Source organism: Vigna angularis, chromosome 7, assembly GCF_016808095.1.
Source record: "Vigna angularis cultivar LongXiaoDou No.4 chromosome 7, ASM1680809v1, whole genome shotgun sequence".
Lineage (NCBI taxonomy): Eukaryota > Viridiplantae > Streptophyta > Magnoliopsida > Fabales > Fabaceae > Vigna > Vigna angularis.
Window position 1 is genome coordinate 15,945,716 of NC_068976.1, and position 19,175 is coordinate 15,964,890.

Here is a 19,175-nt window from a genome sequence, read left to right on the forward strand (position 1 = left end):
ATTGACATATTTGCCTTCAGACAAAGGTTCATTTAAGATCTCTTCAATTTTATCATCTTCACTAGCCTCTCTAATTTCATCATCGGTAGATGTTGAATCATCATTTCTAAAAAAAACCCTTCAAGCCAATTACCAATTCCTTCGGATGTCATTATGCTTGTAAAAATTAGATAAAATTAGATGAGACAAAAATTATAAAATGAAAACTCATTATAAAATCATTTTTTGTAAGAAATTGTTTAACAAAGAGTGTTTCTGATTTTTTTTCCAGGCCAATTACCAATTTCTTCGAATGTCATTATGATTGTGAAAATTAGATAAGACAAAAATTATAAAATGAAAACTCATTATAAAATCATTTTTTGTAAGGAATTGTTTAACAACGAGTGTTTTTTATTTATTTTTCATTGATGAAAGAGAAAGGATTGAAAGGAATGAAAGAGGTGAGTAAGGAGGGGGTTTCTTCTTTTTTTAGTTTTGAGAATGAAAATTATTCAATTCCCTTTTAGAATCCATAATATAGAGAATATTTTTGTCTACTAAAATCCGGTACACATTGTTAAAATGTACCAACTGAAAAAAGAGCATACGCAAGTTAGCAAACCATATATATATATATTGATATTTCAAAAGAAAATTATATATTTATATACAAATTTGTGACGTCCAAAATATTTGTTAAATATCCGCCATGATGTTTTTTTTAAATGTAATTTAATTATAAAAAAGTAAAAGTCAACCTATTCACAACTGTTGTCGTGAGTTAGATTAGGCTAATCTTATAATCCTCTAAATTGAGTAAGAAAAAAATAATTATTTGGATTGGAATAAATATGACACCTAAAGAGTTTACTCATTTTATCCTAAGATTGGTTACATGATTTTGAAGAATTGGATAAAGATTTTAACTTGTTATTACAAATTTTTACTAACTGTAACTGTGATGGAAAAAGACTTAAGTCTTATATTTTTGTTTAAAAAATTTATTTTATGATTATTTAAAAGGTTGAAATTATTAAAAAAATATAGTTTATTTTGTTAAATTTTAGAATTCGGAGGATGGATTCCTAACCAGTCATATACACCTAAAGACCATCTTTTCTAACATTTTCAAATATTGAAGCATACTAAACAATTTCAACAGATTTTGTTGACACTACAGGGGCAAAGCTAGGATTTCAAAACTCATGGAGGTGCATGGAGAAATTTTGAGAGGTGCAAAATGTAAAAGCCTTCCAACAAGTTCAGCCACCCAACCCAAAAAAACCCAAAGGGTAAGGAAATGTGTAAAAACCGTGTACCCTACCCTCCAAAAAACCGCAACGCAAAATTCGCCGGCGAAATTTATTACCGGCGGGAAACCTGGTCGCCGGAATTGGCACGCTTCATCGGAGCCTATGAAACCAAATCCGTTCATATTCACGAAACGTTATTCAATTCCATCGATATTTTCACGATATTTTCCCTTCTCCACTCACAATCGCCATTCCTTCGACGACTCCGTTGCAGGATGCAGCGCCGTTTATCGTCACGCGCTCCAATTCCAGCGCCCCGCCACTATTCGGTGGAGCCCGCGCCTGGAGAACACCGCCAGCTTCATCGGCTCTGTCACGCGCGAGCCGGCGCGTATTAACTCAAAAACCGGTAACTTCGGAATTCACACTGTGCTCAAGGTTCGAATATCCAACCAAGCAAATAGCTCCTTTATAAGGTGCGTTCTATTTTTTCTGAAATTAAAATGATTACAATTCAATGAAATTTGCAGTGTTTATTGCTTTGGTCGGAAGATTGTGACAGAAACTACATTGTGCTGTGCCTTTTGTTTACCAGGGTGCTTCTGATGATGTGGAACAGTGTGGCAGAACTTGCTTTGGAACACTTGAAACCAAATGATTTTATTTATGCTTCAGGTTCTTTGGGGTCTTACACTAAACCTGACGCTGGTGGAATCCCTCGGTTGAATTATAAGGTTATTTATACAATTATCCATTCACAGATGTCTGATAACTTAGGGATACTTACTTTAGATGTTAGAGCAAACTAAATTGATACCCGATTTGATGTTGTCGTTTAACGTTTATAGTAATCAATGTATTTCTTGGATGATCAGTGAAGTCTATTTCAATCAAATAGAGGGGTTAGTGTAGGAATACAAGCGGGAGGGGTATAGGAGGCAATTTGATGAAATTTCAGGGTGTTGATGTAATTTCCTTTAAAAGTTGTATCTAGGAATAATTTTAATTTGATGGATAGAGTAAAAATCTTTGCGAAATACTATAGGAAAACAATGCACTGGAGTGATGATTAAAAATTTGAAATGTTGTTACTTGGTCATTTTCTGTTTGTTGGAACCAATAGTAGTCCATCGGTGCAATTTTATCCCTGGATTTTCTGTTTGAGGGACTATTTCATCATAACTTCACTCATTTTACATATTCGCATGAATCTGGTTTGAACTTTATGGTACGAAGTTTTCTTTGCGTGCCTGTGTGAAACCAGATGATGAGTATTGCTTTATTTGGATTGTACTCAGTTTAGCTACTATGATAGTCTTTGCGATAAATATCTCATTTAGTGTGTGGGTGGATTAGTTTATTTTGTGTTAGGAATAGGCTGTACTTAATGTCTTTTGAAGAGACATTTTGAAAGTGAAAAAAACGAAAAAAGAAAGCAATCTTCTCTTGTAATTTAAGCAAACCTTAAGATGCTATTAGGTGGCTAATACCCTCTCACTCAATAGATTTTCTATCCCCTGTCAATATCGGTTATATGGATATTACGTGCAAAGAACTCCTCCTTTTCCTATTACTTCAACGTCTTGAGAATTGCCTCTTAAGATTTAATGTTCATGTTTCTAAATTCCTATCCTTGAAAATGCATTAGTGGTGTTCGTATGCTCAAATTGCTCACTTATCATTACACTTTTTTTTTCTTAACTTGCATAACATAATTTGATATGTTTCCCTCTTATGTGTGTAAATTTTGCATTTAATTCTACAGCTATATGTGAAGGAGTTCAAGTTTGTTACTCAAAGGTCTGGTTATCAAGGCCACGAGAAGTTGGAATCAGGTAAAGGTATGTTTTGTTGATTGCTTAAGTTCATACTAAAGCCAAAAACTGTTGTTTTTCTTTGATTTTTTCATCTTGTTTGGAAGTATCAAAACATATTTCCCAACTAGGTCAGTAATTGATATCAAAGAATCAAGACAAATTCTTATTTACAAATAAAGTTTCTAGCATTGGCAATATTTATTTTCTATTGATAAAACAATTTTTACGTTAGCCAAAAAAACGCAGATTTGGATGCAGGTATTAATTTTGTTAATCTAGTGAGTACAGAGGAAAAGGAATCTGTGGGAAATCTTATGCATTTTTATGCATATTAAGTAATCACTTTTTCTCTGGGAAGTATTATTACTAGACAGGCGTTGTTGTGCACTTCAAGACAGAGAAATCTGGTGGGCTATATTTTGGGATAAACTAATATTCTGTTATCGCTTTCACACCCCTTTTTAAATTTTTGCTTGAACAGGCTTCTCGGTGGTTCTTGATTGAGTTGGTTGTACAATTTTTGTGGTTGCTTCATTGGTCTTAAACTGATTTATTTTTAATTTTTAATGCATTTTCCTGGTCTTATTCTTCTTATCATAAACAAAAATATAGCAAACGTTGGCATGCAAAATAATCAAAATCGGCTTCACCTCTGGCAAGTGTTTTTTTCCAATCCAAATGAGTGGTGGGATCAAAGAAAGCGCAAGTTAAATTCAAAACAGCCTGATTTTAAGCACAAGGATACTGGTGAAGTTCTGTGGTTAAGTCCATATGATCCTCCATGGGTTAGAAGACAACTCCAATTGCTAGACTCAGAAATGGCAGGAGGTCGTCATCATTCTCGTGTCTCAAACTGGGTTTACGATGATTAGTCTATATGGCTAAAAGACGATGCGTGTCGGTAATGGAAATTATACACTATAGCTTTGTACATACTCTTAGCATATGGAACGAAATGTACAGCAGAGTGATAGTGGCACCATTTATTAAGAGAATGGAAATCACTATGATAATGTTAGTGACCATATTCTACGGGCAAACCATCTCAGCTGTGAGAAAGCTTGGCCCTGTTGATAATTACTCAGAAGCCTGAAAGAATGAAAGAGGTAAAGTTAATGACTCGAATTCGTGGTCTAACCTGAAAAGGTTGTGGTTTGACCAATTTGGTGAAGAAATATCTTAAAATATTTCTTTAGTATTTGGTTTTAGTTGAGTTATCGGGCCCGAGACAAGAGCCCACTACTGATCCTGGTCGGGCGTGCGAGGCTCGATCCCTATGATTTGGACCTTTATGTTTTGGGTTAGGATTTTATAAACACTAATATAATACTGCTATTTTTGTTTTTTCATCTCTCTGTGAATTATTTCTTGTTAAATTTTTGTTCATTCTTTCTTTTACCTGTTCCACATTATTTCTATAAAAAATAAATCATGATAATTTATTATTAGATATGATTAGGTAAACCCGTAGTATACCACATTTGTGTGTACACATGCATCAATGATAAGGTTACGAGGTTTGAAATCTTCGGAACTCCTTGTTAAATAGGTTGAGAACTTAAGATGATGTTTGTCAATTCTCAGATGGTGGAAGCTTCACGTACTGGTTTTTTTTTTGACAGACTACACTTATGTAAGACATATCATACTTGCACATAAACTGTTTTCCCCCTTGTGCTGAGTCCGTTATTATTTATGACATTACCAAGTGTCTTATTACTTTTTCGTTTGTTTCTTACCACTTCAATTTTCCATGGCCGAATCAGGTAGTATCAGCAGCATCACAGCCGAGTACCATCTATAAAGAATATAAGTAATTTCACCCGTCAACCTTATAAGTATCATAAATAACTCTTGAAATATTAAAAAACTTTCAAATTTATATTTGAATTTGATTAGAATATGTTAACTTGAGGATTACATTGATGAATATTTGATATTTCAGAAATTACTTTAAATAGTATCATTACTTTGAATATTACTTAGGAAAGAGAGTGATAACTGGGATCAAAATTAGTAGTCTATTCAAACAATTTATTCTTAAGTGCATGAGAAATATACTTTTAGAAGGATTTCCTTCTAGCTCCTAGAACATCTTTAGTGTAGCCTTAAATTTAAGACTTCAAGTTTCATAAGAAAAATTTATATAAGCATGTTGATATGATACAAAGAGGTCTTAAACATTTAAGAACTAGATTATTTATAAATTTTTAAACTCTTGACTTGAGTGTTAAGAATAAAAAGAACAATTTTTTAATATGTATCATTATGCTAAATTTTAGAGGGAATTGAATTGCAAATAAAATATAAGTGTAAGCTGTTAATTAAAATTTGTGAGAATTGTTTTAAAGTGACACAAAATGGATGAATCCGTTTAAAGTAGAATAAAACTTCATCAGAGTTTTTATATAAATTAGAGATTTATTTATCCTGAAATCCTATTATTAGGTTCCTTTGCGATTGCTTTGCACTGGGAAGTAATTGCAACCGTTCTTTATATTCACTTTATTTTTCTTTGCTTTCTGAATTGAAGACTTTAGAGGTGAAAGTGTGTCTTGGTGGGTGGTCATCAGTTGGTCACATATAGTTAGCATATTTGTCTTTTTGGTGGTGGTTCTACTTCTGTGTTAATTGCTTGTTATGGAAATTTTGAAAAGCTTCATTAAGGCGATTCACATAACAGGGTGTGAAAACTGAAAAGTGTTTTTCTTTACAAGTTTTCTGAATGTTGAGTGCAATTGTAACCTTTAAGTTTTCACATTATGAACTTTTGGACGTGGTCATGTTCAATCCTTAATTGACTTTAGTATTATACTGGATGATGTTGCTTCAATTGGGAACCAAATGCAAACCTACCTTCCCCAAGACAAAGTCGTTATATACCACTTTTTCTCATGTATTATGTTCTATGCACGACCCAAGTTTATTTTTTTAGAATATGTATCCTCTGTTAAGTTTTTTTTACCGTCTCACTGTTGTATATTCAAAATACATTGACATTAATATTTTATAATACATTAAAAACTTTTTTAATATATCAAAATCGGTATATGTTAAAAGTATAGCATAAAGATACCAAAAAACAGTAGAGAAACTAACTTTTTTTTTGTTATATATATAATGATGACAACAAAGTTAGAAATTAAGACCTTGTTTATCAAAATCTATTACTATGCCAACCCTAAGGGTCTTTCAAGGGCATGTTTAATGCAATCACGACTTGCCCCATGGGAAAATTTGACAAGTTAATGCTGCTTTGGGGTAGTGGAAAACGTAACATGGCGTTTACTTTTCTGATGTTGATTACTTGAAATACTACTATGGAAATCCAAATGGGTGTCATGAAATGAATGCATTTTGGTTCAAAGTTCGGATTTTTATTTGAAATATCCTAATTTCAATGTGATGTTGTTGAGCCAACTATATCGATCAATGTTAGGGGGATTTCCACTTTCATATGTGGCACTCAAAAAAATGCTGCAACTTAGTTTTGACAGCTACATAATCTAAGGAAGAAAGTCATGTTTTGGATATAATTGTGGAATAAGTAAAATAGAACATGATGAGGTAAATTAACATTCTCAACCTGCTATTTAGGTATGTTATGATGAAATGGAATTGTTACTAAAATATAAAATGAAATTAAAAAAGAAAGGTTCCACTCCGATCACCTATGTTAGGTATGTTATGATGAAGTGGAATTGTTACTAAAATATAAAATGAAAATTAAAAAAAAAAAGTTCCACTCCGATCACCTATGTTAGGGCAGAAAATTTGCTTTACTACTTTATTAAAATAAAAATAAAAATTACGTCATAAATACATGTTTTTAATTTGTGTAAGTACACCTTAATTATGTTAGCATTAGGTTTATCTTTCATAATTTTGAAAGGAAACATCTTAATAAAATATATGACTGTTAAGCATTAATTTATCTTACAAAAACATGTTAGAAGTTTTACGTTTACTGAAAATAAGTTCATTTTACGATCTAGAAATGGCTTTAAACTTGATCTTCCAATAAAACTAAAGACAAGAAGGGCTTGAAGAAAAGTTAAAAGTAAACAAAAGTATAAATAAAAGTTTTTAAACCCAGTAGTGTTTGGATTAGAAAATGGATATGAGAAAGAATGAATAGATAGATTTGAGGAGATGGAGAACGTGGTGTAGTATGAATTAAGGGGTTTGAAAGGATAGATGAAGAAATTAAAAAAAAAAAGTTTTTAAATGATGTGATGAGTGTGGTAGATGAAAAAATATATTTTAATTGATAAAAATAAATAATTATCAATTTGTCTCTATGTAAAAAATTGATATAAATTAAATTTAAATACTAAAAATTATAATAAAATAAAATTGAAATTGTTAATGATAAAAAGAATTACAAAAATAAAAAGAAATTTTATAAAAGAAACTTGTAAGAAAAAATTATAATATATTTTCTTAAATAATTATTTGTATATTATTATTTAAATAATTTTTAACCAAAAATATGTTAAATTTAACATAATAAATAAAAATTATTCATATTTATAATAAATTGAAATAAGTTTTGATTAGTTGCAATTGTCAAATATTTGTCACACATTATTTTATATGTTCCCTTTATCCGTATAAATTATATAATTTCTAATTAATTACTTGATGCGAGTTACATACTATGGTGTAATATTTATATTTAGATTAGCTTAACCCGAGAGATATAATTTAGTACACTCGTCAAAGTGCTAATAAACAAAAAACACTTCACACGGTCCTAATTAAAGATACCAATTTGATTCAGTAGCGAATTAAATAATCTATATCTAATAAAGTACACATCATATCAAATAAATAAAGAAATAATATAAGAAATATCCCACTAGAAATAAAGAAACTCATAAAACCAATTATTAATGACCATTAAAGACTAAGCTTTGATGTATTTTTTTTTTGTCTCCATTAAAAAATAAATTTTGTTTATATTTATTTTTTTACAAAACTAAATTAAATATTAAATATGTATTTGGTGTGCATAAAAAAAGGTGCACCAAGGAAACACAAATAAAACTCTCATCTTGTAGTTAGGTATGTGATAATTGGACATATAAATTCCATGGACCTATAAAGTAAAAGACAAATATAGAATATAGAAAATATCAACACAAAGATTTAGGTCTGCCATTGGAATTTTATCTTTAAGAAATCATGGAAACACTAATAATAGGTTAAAAGTTTATAGGTTAAAAGTTTATCATGGAATTTAGTGTTTAGGCATTTTCCATGATTTAGGGTTGGTGAAGGGCATATTGGTCATTGCAGTAGTCAACTCGTCTTTTATAGATTTATGACTTGTCCTTCAACAATTATGTCGTCCAATAGTTAGTGATCATATTTTCATTCTACATTTTCTATCTAATTTTTAGTATACACTCATTTTTGCACTATAAAGAAATTTATTTTTGCACTCTCACTTGTCACAATCATGCTCATTTCAATTCAACTCAATGCTCATGTGGTTATGCAAAAATGATAAACAGAATGAGATGAGACAAATTCATAAATATTTTGTTTTTTTTTTTTATTAAAATTATTTTCGACTGACAATTTTTTTAAAAATAAAATAATATTTATTTATGTTAAGAAATTGACTTAAAATTTAACTCAATCTCATAAAATTGATTTTTAAAATAAAATTTGCCGTCATTTATATATTATAAATTAGTCGTATCTTTTGTCGAAACTTTCAATATATCTCCACACGTTGAGGTATATGTTTTTATTCTTTAATTTTTAATAAAAATTGGAATTAGTGTATCTTTAAAATTTTGTTTTAATTTAGTATTTTAATTTTAAAAATGTATGAATTTAATTTTTTTTAACTAAATTTTTTGTTAAGTTTATTAATTTAATCAATTTTTTTAAGTTATTTAATGTTTTTAATTAGATAAACATAATATTTAATTAAATCTATTTCGGCTTTTTTTTTCTTTATTAAAAAATTATCCTTTGTTTCTTCTATTGAACCAATATTTTTTAAGATTAAAGTGGGTATTTATTTATTCTCTTTGGGAAAAAGTTAAGCCATCTTCTAGAATGTTGCATTGCGTCCACTCTTCATCCAAAAGTACTTATATAAAAAAAGTTCCTTTTCTGCTCAGAAAAATGAAAATCAAAATAATCAAAAGAAAGAAAAAGTAAAGTTATTTAAGCTGCTTTTATTTTCTTAAAGTGAGTCAGTCATCTCCATTGAAAACTGAAGTAGTGAAGTTAGAAAAAATATTGAAAAGTGCATCATCACTGAATTTTCAAATCCCTAATCCCTACCTTCCCATTTCATAAAAAAAGAGAGAGGGTAAATTTGATGTAATATAGATTAAATAAGTATACTAATTTCAAAAAAGAAATTAAGCTGGGTTACCATTTTTTCTGTTTTTACTTGATTTCTTATTTATATAATTTTTATTAATTTACCAAAAGTTACTTTTGGTAAATATTTGTGCTTTTGAAAAAAAAGAGTTAATGTTTTTAAACCAAATTTGTTCATGGTTAGATTAGGGTAGATTAGATTCGTTATCTAGTTAATATATTCTTTTTTTGTAACCTCTTTTGTAGCCTTACTTTATCTTTGTGTTGATTTTGCATGTATGTTATTTAAGATTTCTTTTATTATGAATATTTAAGATTAAAGTATTATATTATAAAAATAACTTTAAATGTATAAGATATGTTTTGCAGTTTACCAAATTGGAGTTAGATGTTATGTTTACTTTAATTTATTATTATTTTTAATTATCTTAGTAAACGAGCTTAAAAAACAAGTGTTGGACAGTGACTAATAGAAAGAAGTTAGTTTACGAAAGAAGAGCGAAATAACGGAAAAGAAGAGAAAGAGTAACGAATGTTTCAGGAAACAGAGGAAAACAGAGCATAAGAGAGTGACACTCAGAGTGCGGGGGCTCATACCACACAATGGCCCTCAGCGACTTCTTCGCCGGCGAGATCGCAACGGAGCTTCTCAAAATGCTCATCAGCATCTCCCGGAAGTCGCTCCTCTGCCGGGCCAGCGCCGACCAACTCATCACCTACATCCACGAGCTCCTCCCCACCATCGAGGAGATAAAGTACTCCGGCGTCGAGCTCCCCGCCCTGCGCCAGTCCCAGCTCCACCTTCTCTCGGAGATTCTCCGGTCCGGCGTGGAGCTCTCCCACAAGGTCCTGGCCTCCAGCCGTTGGAACGTTTACCGCAACCTCCACCTCGCCAAGAAGATGGACAAGCTCGAGAAGACCGTTTCGAAGTTCCTCCTCGGCCCCATGCAGGCCCACATCATGGCCGACGTCCACCACACGCGCTTCGAGATGGCGGAGCGCTTCGACCGCGTTGACAACTCCGTCCGCCGCCTCGAGCAGTACTTCGGGAACATTAAGATTGGTGTCGGCGGCGGCGGCTGGGTTGAGGAGGCTGTCAGGAGCGTGGATGAGAATGTTGTTGAAGGAAGCTCCGCCGTGGGGTTGGAATTCGGGAAGATTAAGGTAAGGGAGATGATTATCGGGAGGGAGGATCTCTGGGTTGTCGGGATTTCTGGGATTGGCGGCTCCGGGAAGACCACTCTTGCTAGAGAGGTCTGCAAAGATGACCAAGTTAGACGTGAGTTCCTCTCGTGAAGTAAAGTTCCTTAATTTAAACTCGTCAAAGTTATTTATGATCAAAATCAAACTTTTTCCTTCGCAATTCGTGCAATAAAAAAGATAACATATATGATCAGGAAACTGTTTATCGCGCTTCAACTTGTACGATACCGTTCCATGCATAGGTTAGTCGGTGTGGAGTTTTTCTTCGCATGAATCAAATGTTGCATATTGTTTAGGCTTTAACCAGTTATTTCAAGTTGGAGTCATGTATTTATATCTGTTGCTTACTGTGATTCTATATTACTTTAAGTGGGATTGTTTTCTGTAATCGATAGCTTTGGTCTCTGGAAATAGTGTTAAGAAGATGAAATTTTAGTTCTGATGAAAAGTTAATGAAAAAGAAAACTTGCATACAGGTTCCGTGTGTATGATTGGTTTGAGAATCGAAATGGGAGTTGGTGCGAGGGAATTGAGTTGATGAAGTGATGGGTTTTTGCTTAGTAATTTTGGTTATTCAGGAAAGCGTTTGACAATTTTTTTGCAGGTTATTTCAGGGAGAGGATTTTGTTCCTGACTGTGTCGCAGTCTCCAAACGTGGAGCAACTAAGAACGAAGATTTGGGGGTACATTATGGGAAATGAGAGATTGGATTCGAACTATGTGGTTCCACAGTGGGTGCCACAGTTTGAGTGCAAAAGTGAAGCAGCTCGAACTCTGATTGTTTTGGATGATTTGTGGACATTCTCTGTGATGGAGCAGCTTGTGTGCAGAATACCTGGTTGCAAGTATCTTGTGGTGTCCAGAACTAAATTCCAAACGGTGTTGAATTATGAAGTGGAATTGCTGAGTGAAGAAGATGCCTTGTCTTTGTTCTGTCACCATGCTTTTGGACAGAAATCAATCCCTTTAGGTGCTAATGAGAATTTGGCGAAGCAGGTAATGTGTGGTTTGTAACTGTAAACTCTGCCACTGCATGGCATGTTTGGATTCCCATTAGATACAGAATCATGTTAAATACCATCTAAAAGATCTTCGGAGAATGTACACATGTTTATTTCTATGTTCAGAAATTATTTGAGTTCCAAAACTGGTTCTAACATGAAGCACTGAACAAGTAGAATGCTATGCATGGACTTTACTCATTTTTTTTATTCTTGTGTCTAATGGCAAATAGGTTGTCACTGAGTGTGGAAGGCTTCCTTTGGCTCTTAAGGTGATTGGAGCTTCTTTGCGAGATCAACCTGAGATGTTTTGGTTAAGTGTTAAAAACAGGTTATCTCAAGGTCAAAGCATTGGAGAATCCCACGAAATCAATCTGATTGAAAGAATGGAAATCAGTATCAATTACCTTCCAGAAAAAGTCAAGGAATGTTTTTTGGACCTGTGTTCATTTCCTGAGGATAAAAAGATCCCTTTGGATGTACTCATCAACATGTGGGTGGAAATCCATGATATTCCTGAAACAGAAGCTTATGCCATTGTTGTTGAACTCTCCAACAAAAATCTTCTCACCTTAATGAAAGAACCTCGGTATGCAACATCAAAAATGCTCTTACAACTTGGTTTTCTTGTTTTACCTGTTTCACTCTAACACCCTTTTGATGTTTTAATCTACCAGTGCCGGAGGCATGTATAGCAGTTGCTTTGAGATATCAGTTACTCAACATGATATACTGAGAAACCTAGCCATTAATCTGAGCAACCGTGCTAGCATTAATGAACGCCGGCGATTAGTAATGCCAAAAAGAGAAAATGCAATTCCTAAAGAGTGGTTGAGATACAAGCACAAGCCATTTGAGGCTCAGATTGTTTCAATTCATACAGGTATATCCCAATTACCCTCTGAAAAATGGCTTTCTTATCTTCTCTTTCCTTGCTTCTGTTGTTCTTTTTTGTGATGAATTTCACATTTTTTGCAGGTGAAATGAAAGATGTGGACTGGTGTAATATGGAATTTCCAAAGACAGAAGTTTTGATCATTAATTTCACATCCACTGAGTACTTCTTACCTCTCTTCATCAACACAATGCCAAATTTGAGAGCACTGATAATAATAAACTACAGTGCAACATATGCTTGCCTTCACAACATTTCAGTTTTCAAGAACTTACCCAACTTGAGGAGCCTCTGGCTTGAAAAAGTTTCCACCCCAGAATTATCTGGCACTGTGTTGGAAAACTTGGGAAAACTATTTATTGTCCTCTGCAAGATTAACAACAGATTGGTTGAAAAAGAGGTAGATATAGCCAAAGTCTTCCCAAATCTCTTTGACCTCACTCTTGATCATTGTGATGATCTAACCCAGTTGCCCTCAAGCATCTGTGGAATGAAATCACTTCAAAACTTGAGTCTCACCAACTGCCACAATCTGACTCAATTACCTCTTGAACTGGGGAAACTAAAATCTCTAGAGATTCTTCGTTTATATGCTTGTCCTGATCTGAAAACACTGCCTAATAGCATATGTGAGATGATGAGATTGAAGTATATTGATATTTCTCAATGTGTGAACCTGACATGCTTCCCTGAAGAAATTGGTAGACTGGTGAGCTTGGAGAAGATTGACATGAGGGAATGTTCCATGATCAGAAATGTACCAAAGTCTGCATTGTCATTGCAGTCTCTGCGACTTGTAATTTGTGACGAAGAGCTATCTGGGATTTGGAAAGAGGTTGAGAAGGCCAAGCCTAATGTACACATTCAAGTATCAGAGCAGCACTTTGACTTGGACTGGCTTAAAGAATGACTCATTTCTGTGTATGTTCTTGTCATCTTTTACTTTCCAATTTGGTGTGAATACTTGTATATAACTTCTATTTTAAATGGAAATTATCTTTCAATTGAAAATCTAAGTTCCATATTAAATAAAAATAAAAAAATTGAAAAAAGTTATAAACATTATCTTATACCAAGAAAAGTGACTTTAGTTATTATATATAAAAATTTAAATTATATTTTTAATTTCTAAACTTGAAATGAAATAAAAATTTGTTTATATTTCAAAATTTATATATTTTGATTTCTAAATTTTAAAAATAATAGATATAATTACTTTTATATAACGACATTAATTTTATTAGACATGTTAAACAACAATTGAGACCACCTTTGAGCTGTAATATTTCAAATGGTATAAATTGCTCAAAAGTATGTTTGATATATAAAAAAATTTAATGTAATTGGACTAAAAATACTGTAAATTGATAATTTTCAATCTATCCAAATATGTTTTATTTTTATTTTTTAAATATAAAAATATCTTTTGGAAACCAAAACTAATCAAGCATAGTATTTCTTACAAATAGTTATATTTTAAATAATAAATAAAATATATTTTTAGTTTCTTTAATTTTGTATAAGTTTAGTTTTTGATATTAAACTTATTTTGAAACCGAACAATATTATTTATACTTAAATTAATAAGTGAATTTTAAATTTAATTTAATTTTATAAAATTGATTTATAATAAAATTAAGATATATTCAAATCCATTGTTCTGATATCAAAATAAATTTTAAATCCAGCTCAATACCATAAAATCAATTTAGAAAATAAATTTGTAGTCATTAGTTGGTTTTCCGTACATACCATAAAATCAATTTAGAAAATAAAATTGTAGTCATTAGTTGGTTTCCTGTACATACGTATAAAGAAACAGAAGAATTTTCTCTTGTCGAAAAAATATCTATGATGCCGGAAAAGTGGTACGAATTTATATTATCATATAAAGTAATTGAAATTTATATTGATAAAAACAAAAAAGGGCATCTGAAGTGAGAACTTTCGTGGAAATGCACAAAGTGCGATTGTAATTTATCTATGTGACTTTAATCACTCATCTTTTTCTACAGCACTTTTTTTTTTTTTAATTTCTAAATTTAAAAATATTTCAAGTTTTAAAATTGAAGATAAAATTTTATATTATTAGAAACTAATGCATTTTATCCTAAATCTGTTTCCAGATTTGACAAAGCATTTTGATACTGAAAGTCTCTATCAATGTCATTAATGATTGCAAATACCAACCAATGGGGTGCATCAAATAGGTCAAAATTACACATTTGAGTCCCAATCTCATTGTTGAAAATGAAATAAACATTATCATCTTTTGAATTTTAAGACTTACTTTAATTTAGTTTAGTCAGATCTAACATCCCTTTTCTAAAAATTTATTTCTCAAGATAAAAAAGAGACACAGATTACATAATATAGCATATACTAAGGAAATCGACAGAGACTCATGAATATTCTAAGGACAGAGAGATAATGAGTAATATAATCTCATTAAAAAGAAAGATTAAAAAAATAGAAGCAAATGATATTACGTAATTACTTACATATCATTGTCTGTTATTTAAAGGCTAATGCATTTTTAAAGATTTTCTTTTACTCATTTTAATAACATTACTAAGATTCATTGACATCAATTTAGTGGTGAGGATTTTGGATGAGCAGTAACTCCTAGAAATAAAATAATTGGGATGTAAAATAATATATTTAATGTAAAAATTTCAATTTTATTAGTTTTTTAAAATTTGGTAATGATTGAAGTAATTATTATCTCTGTTTACTAAAATAAAAATTAATATTATAATTTTTTTATTAATAGTAATTATTTATTGAATCGACTATTTAATTTTAAAAGAATTATCACAATTTTTTAACTAATTTTGATGGTTACCAGTAAATAAATATGAAAACAAAATAAAAACATTAAAGATAGTTGAAAAAAATTATTAAACCTAAAAATACCAAGTGTTTCTAGAATACTTGAAGTTGTGAAGTATGACAAAGTACGAGAGTTAACTAACAGTTTGCGGTGTTAGTTAAACGTATGTTCCCAGATCCAACGGTTGGAAATGAATGTTGTTGCGCCATACAAAAGTTGATCACGTCACGTGTGCCCGAACGCTATTGGTGTACTGAGAATTGAGAAACGATGATTGGCAACTCAAGGACAATATCGTCATTTCGCAAGAGCCACCATTGGCTGACTCCTTTAATACCAAGAAAGAAGAAGAAGGAAGAAAAAGGAAGAGAAGAAGAGCACCACCACCACCATGGCCCTTACGGACCTATTCACCGGAGAGATAGCCTCCGATCTCTGGAAAATGCTCATCACAATTTCCCGAAAGGCCCTGCGCTGCAAGTCCAGCGCGGAGCAACTCATCACCTACGTGCGCGAGATTCTTCCCACCATCGAGGAAATCAAGTACTCCGGGGTGGAGCTTCCGGCGCCGAGGCAGTCTCAGCTGGACCGCCTGTCGGAGATTCTGCGTTCCGGCGTGGAGCTTTCGCACCAGGCGCTGTCCTCCAGCCGCTGGAACGTGTACCGGAACTTCCAGCTGGCGAAGAAGATGGAGAAGCTGGAGAAGCACGTGACGAGGTTCCTGCAGGTGCCCATGCAGGCGCACATACTGGCCGACGTGCATCACGTGCGGTTCGAGATGGCGGAGCGGTTCGACCGGGTGGAGGCGTCGAACCGGCGGATGGAGCGGTTTCTGGAGGAGATGAAGATCGGAGTGAACGGCGGTGGGTGGGTGGAGGAGGCTGTGAAGAGCATGCAGGAAGATGAGACGTGGGTGGAAGGTTGTAACGGGAATAACGGTTTCGGTGTTGGGTTGGATTTCGGGAAGAAGAATGTTATGGAGATGGTTTTCTCTAATAATGATGCTGATTGGATTGTCGGGATTTGTGGGATTGGTGGCTCCGGGAAAACCACCCTTGCCAGAGAGCTCTGCAGAGACGACCAAGTCCGATGTAAGTCCATCATTCCACCTTCACCCATCATAAAAAAAAAAATAATAATAATAATTTCTTTCCTTCTTGGTAATGTGAATGCAGCTGACGAAACACTAAATCAGTTGTTTCAGTTAAAAACTGATTTGCATGAATCAACTGACACAGACTTTTTTCAGTTCAACAATCAGTTCTCGCGAATCAATTGATCAAAAATTGTTTGAGTTTAATGGGTGGTCTTGAATTTAAAGTTTTCAGTATGGGGGAGCCTTTAGTCTTGTTCAAAAGAATTGGGTTGTGAACAGAACTTTTGAAAACCTCGGGGGAGATTATGTTTACTAGATAGGATAAGGGATGATGTTAGTTTCATGTTTTATGCTAACTGTGCTTGTTGCAGTTGTGGTTTTTTGACTGATGGTAATTTACAATCTTATTCTTGCACGTGTGTGCGACAAGATTGCAGTTTTATAACTTGAAATGGATGAATGCATTTGTTGTTTGTTTAAAAGTGTTTCGAGAGTGTGACAGTTGCTTTTTGCAGGTTATTTCAAGGACAGGATTTTGTTTTTGACCGTGTCACAGTCTCCGAATGTGGAGCAGCTGAGAGCGAGGATCTGGGGACACATCATGGGCAACCAAGGCTTGAATGGAAATTACGAGGTTCCGCAATGGATGCCACAGTTTGAGTGCAAAGGGGAAGCTCAAGCTCTTGTTGTTCTTGATGATGTGTGGTCTTTCTCCGTGCTGGAGCAGCTTGTGTGGAAAATCCCTGGCTGCAAATTCCTTGTGGTGTCTCGATTCAGGTTCCCAACATTCTTTAGTGCCACTTATCACGTGGAATTGCTGGGTGAAGAGGATGCCCTCTCTTTGTTTTGCCACCATGCTTTTGGACAGAAGTCAATTCCTTTGGGTGCTAATGTGAGTTTGGTGAAGCAGGTAATGGTTGGAACTGAAATTCTGTTCTCTGTCCCTGACTATTGATTAATAGCTCAAACCAAAATCCTGTGATGTATGACGTGCCTTTACCTTCTCTCTTGTTCTGTCTTTGTATCCATCCAATGGAGAACAGGTTGTGGCTGAGTGTGGAAAACTTCCACTGGCTCTGAAGGTGATTGGAGCTTCTTTGCGAGACCAGAATGAAATGTTTTGGCTGAGTGTTAAGAGTAATCTGTCTCAAGGTCACAGCATTGGTGAGTCCTATGAGATCAATCTGATTGATAGAATGGCAATTAGTACAAACTACCTGCCAGAAAAGATCAAGGAGTGCTTCTTGGACCTGTGCTCTTTCCCTGAGGATAGAAAGATCCCTCTCGAAATTCTAATTAATATGTGGGTTGAAATCCATGACATTCGTGAGGCGGAAGCATATGCCATTGCGGTTGAGCTTTCGAATAAGAACCTTCTAACCTTAGTGAAAGAAGCACGGTACGCAAATTGCAGACTTAGAAATGCATTTCAACTTGTCTAATGTGTTCATTTTTTTCATTTATCTCTTATCAGAATCATTATTCTAACACCCTTTTGATCATTTTAATCATTCAGTGCCGGGGGCATGTATAGTAGCTGCTTTGAGATTTCTGTGACTCAGCATGACACACTGAGAGACCTTGCTCTTATATTGAGCAAGCGCGGGAGCATTCATGAACACAGAAGGTTGGTCATGGCACAACGAGAAGAAAATGGACTACTCCCAAGAGAATGGTCAAGATACCAGGACCGACCCTTTGAAGCTCAGATTGTTTCAATCAACACAGGTATGTACAAATATCAATAACTCTTAATTACTATGAATTTTGCTGTCTGGTTGTGTGATTCATCTGTGATGAACTTCACATTGCAGGGGAAATGACAGAAATGGATTGGTTTGAGCTGGATTTTCCCAAGGCTGAAGTGTTGATAATCAATTTCACGTCCAGTGATTACTTTTTACCTCCCTTCATCAGTAAGATGCCAAATTTGAGGGCACTGATAATAGTAAACTACAGTACCTCATATGCTCGCCTTCACAATGTTTCAGTTCTTAGGAATTTGACCAACTTGAGGAGTCTCTGGCTAGAAAAGGTTTCCACCCCTCAGTTGTCAGGCACTGTCTTGAAAAACTTGAGCAAACTATTCGTAGTCCTCTGCCAGATTAACAACAGTTTGGATGGAAAACAGTTCCCTAACCTCTCTGAGCTGACACTTGATCACTGTAATGATCTAACATACTTGCCCTCAAGCATTTGTGGAATAAAGTCACTCAGAAACATGAGCCTCACAGACTGCCACAATTTGTCTGAACTACCTGTTGAATTTGGCAATCTAAAATCTCTAGAGATCCTCCGTTTATATGCTTGTCCTGATCTAGAAACACTTCCTCCTAGCATGTGTGAAATGAAGAAATTGAAGTACATTGACATTTCTCAGTGTACTAACCTCACCTGCTTCCCTAAAGAGATTGGTAGATTAGTAAGTTTAGAGAAGATTGACATGAGGGAATGCCCCATGATTAGGTATTTACCAAAGTCTGCAGTGTCATTACACTCTCTGCAGCTTGTAATTTGTGACGAGGAGGTGTATGGTACATGGAGAGATGTTGCTGAGATGGCCAAGTCAAATGTTCACATTCAAGTACCAGAACAACACTTTGATCTGGACTGGCTTCAAGAATGAAGCATCACTCCCCCCAATTCATTGTATATACTTGTTCATAGTAAAAGGAAATTTTCTCTTTTTCCACAAGTTATGGCATGGCACAATCTTTTTACTTGTCTGAAGTACACCACTACATGAT

At 33.8% G+C, this 19,175-nt stretch overlaps 3 protein-coding genes across 4 annotated transcripts; all 3 read left to right on the forward strand.

The window, feature by feature from the left end:
- Positions 1-1,172: 1,172 nt before the first annotated feature.
- LOC108331934 (protein OSB1, mitochondrial) lies at positions 1,173-4,401 on the forward strand. Of its 2 annotated transcripts, none has more exons than XM_017566965.2 (4): positions 1,173-1,711; positions 1,831-1,969; positions 3,001-3,076; positions 3,665-4,401. In XM_017566965.2, the coding sequence occupies exons 1-4, from the start codon at positions 1,188-1,190 to the stop codon at positions 3,922-3,924; spliced, it is 999 nt and encodes a 332-aa protein (XP_017422454.2). In that variant the 5' UTR covers positions 1,173-1,187; the 3' UTR covers positions 3,925-4,401. The 2 variants fall into 2 exon arrangements, with proteins under 2 accessions (XP_017422454.2, XP_017422463.2); XM_017566974.2 differs by having other exon boundaries at positions 3,001-3,070.
- Positions 4,402-9,880: 5,479 nt separating this feature from the next.
- LOC108328012 (probable disease resistance protein At4g33300) lies at positions 9,881-13,510 on the forward strand. The gene is made up of 5 exons (XM_017561818.2): positions 9,881-10,679; positions 11,208-11,599; positions 11,838-12,193; positions 12,282-12,487; positions 12,583-13,510. The coding sequence occupies exons 1-5, from the start codon at positions 10,004-10,006 to the stop codon at positions 13,407-13,409; spliced, it is 2,457 nt and encodes an 818-aa protein (XP_017417307.1). The 5' UTR covers positions 9,881-10,003; the 3' UTR covers positions 13,410-13,510.
- Positions 13,511-15,664: 2,154 nt separating this feature from the next.
- Positions 15,665-19,123, forward strand: LOC108321300 (probable disease resistance protein At4g33300). The gene is made up of 5 exons (XM_017553015.2): positions 15,665-16,423; positions 16,944-17,338; positions 17,472-17,827; positions 17,945-18,156; positions 18,243-19,123. The coding sequence occupies exons 1-5, from the start codon at positions 15,724-15,726 to the stop codon at positions 19,052-19,054; spliced, it is 2,475 nt and encodes an 824-aa protein (XP_017408504.1). The 5' UTR covers positions 15,665-15,723; the 3' UTR covers positions 19,055-19,123.
- The last annotated feature ends 52 nt before the right edge of the window (positions 19,124-19,175 follow it).

Bases quoted from the DNA above. Each gene is read 5' to 3' on its own strand.
- LOC108331934 (XM_017566965.2), top strand. From the start codon at position 1,188: ATGGAGGTGCATGGAGAAATTTTGAGAGGTGCAAAATGTAAAAGCCTT. The intron at 1,712-1,830 runs GTGCGTTCTATT...TTTGTTTACCAG, and splicing joins GCAAATAGCTCCTTTATAAG to GGTGCTTCTGATGATGTGGA. The intron at 3,077-3,664 runs GTATGTTTTGTT...ACAAAAATATAG, and splicing joins GAAGTTGGAATCAGGTAAAG to CAAACGTTGGCATGCAAAAT.
- LOC108321300 (XM_017553015.2), top strand. From the start codon at position 15,724: ATGGCCCTTACGGACCTATTCACCGGAGAGATAGCCTCCGATCTCTGG. The intron at 17,339-17,471 runs GTAATGGTTGGA...AATGGAGAACAG, and splicing joins ATGTGAGTTTGGTGAAGCAG to GTTGTGGCTGAGTGTGGAAA. The intron at 18,157-18,242 runs GTATGTACAAAT...TTCACATTGCAG, and splicing joins GATTGTTTCAATCAACACAG to GGGAAATGACAGAAATGGAT.
- LOC108328012 (XM_017561818.2), top strand. From the start codon at position 10,004: ATGGCCCTCAGCGACTTCTTCGCCGGCGAGATCGCAACGGAGCTTCTC. The intron at 10,680-11,207 runs GTGAGTTCCTCT...ATTTTTTTGCAG, and splicing joins CAAAGATGACCAAGTTAGAC to GTTATTTCAGGGAGAGGATT. The intron at 12,488-12,582 runs GTATATCCCAAT...CATTTTTTGCAG, and splicing joins GATTGTTTCAATTCATACAG to GTGAAATGAAAGATGTGGAC.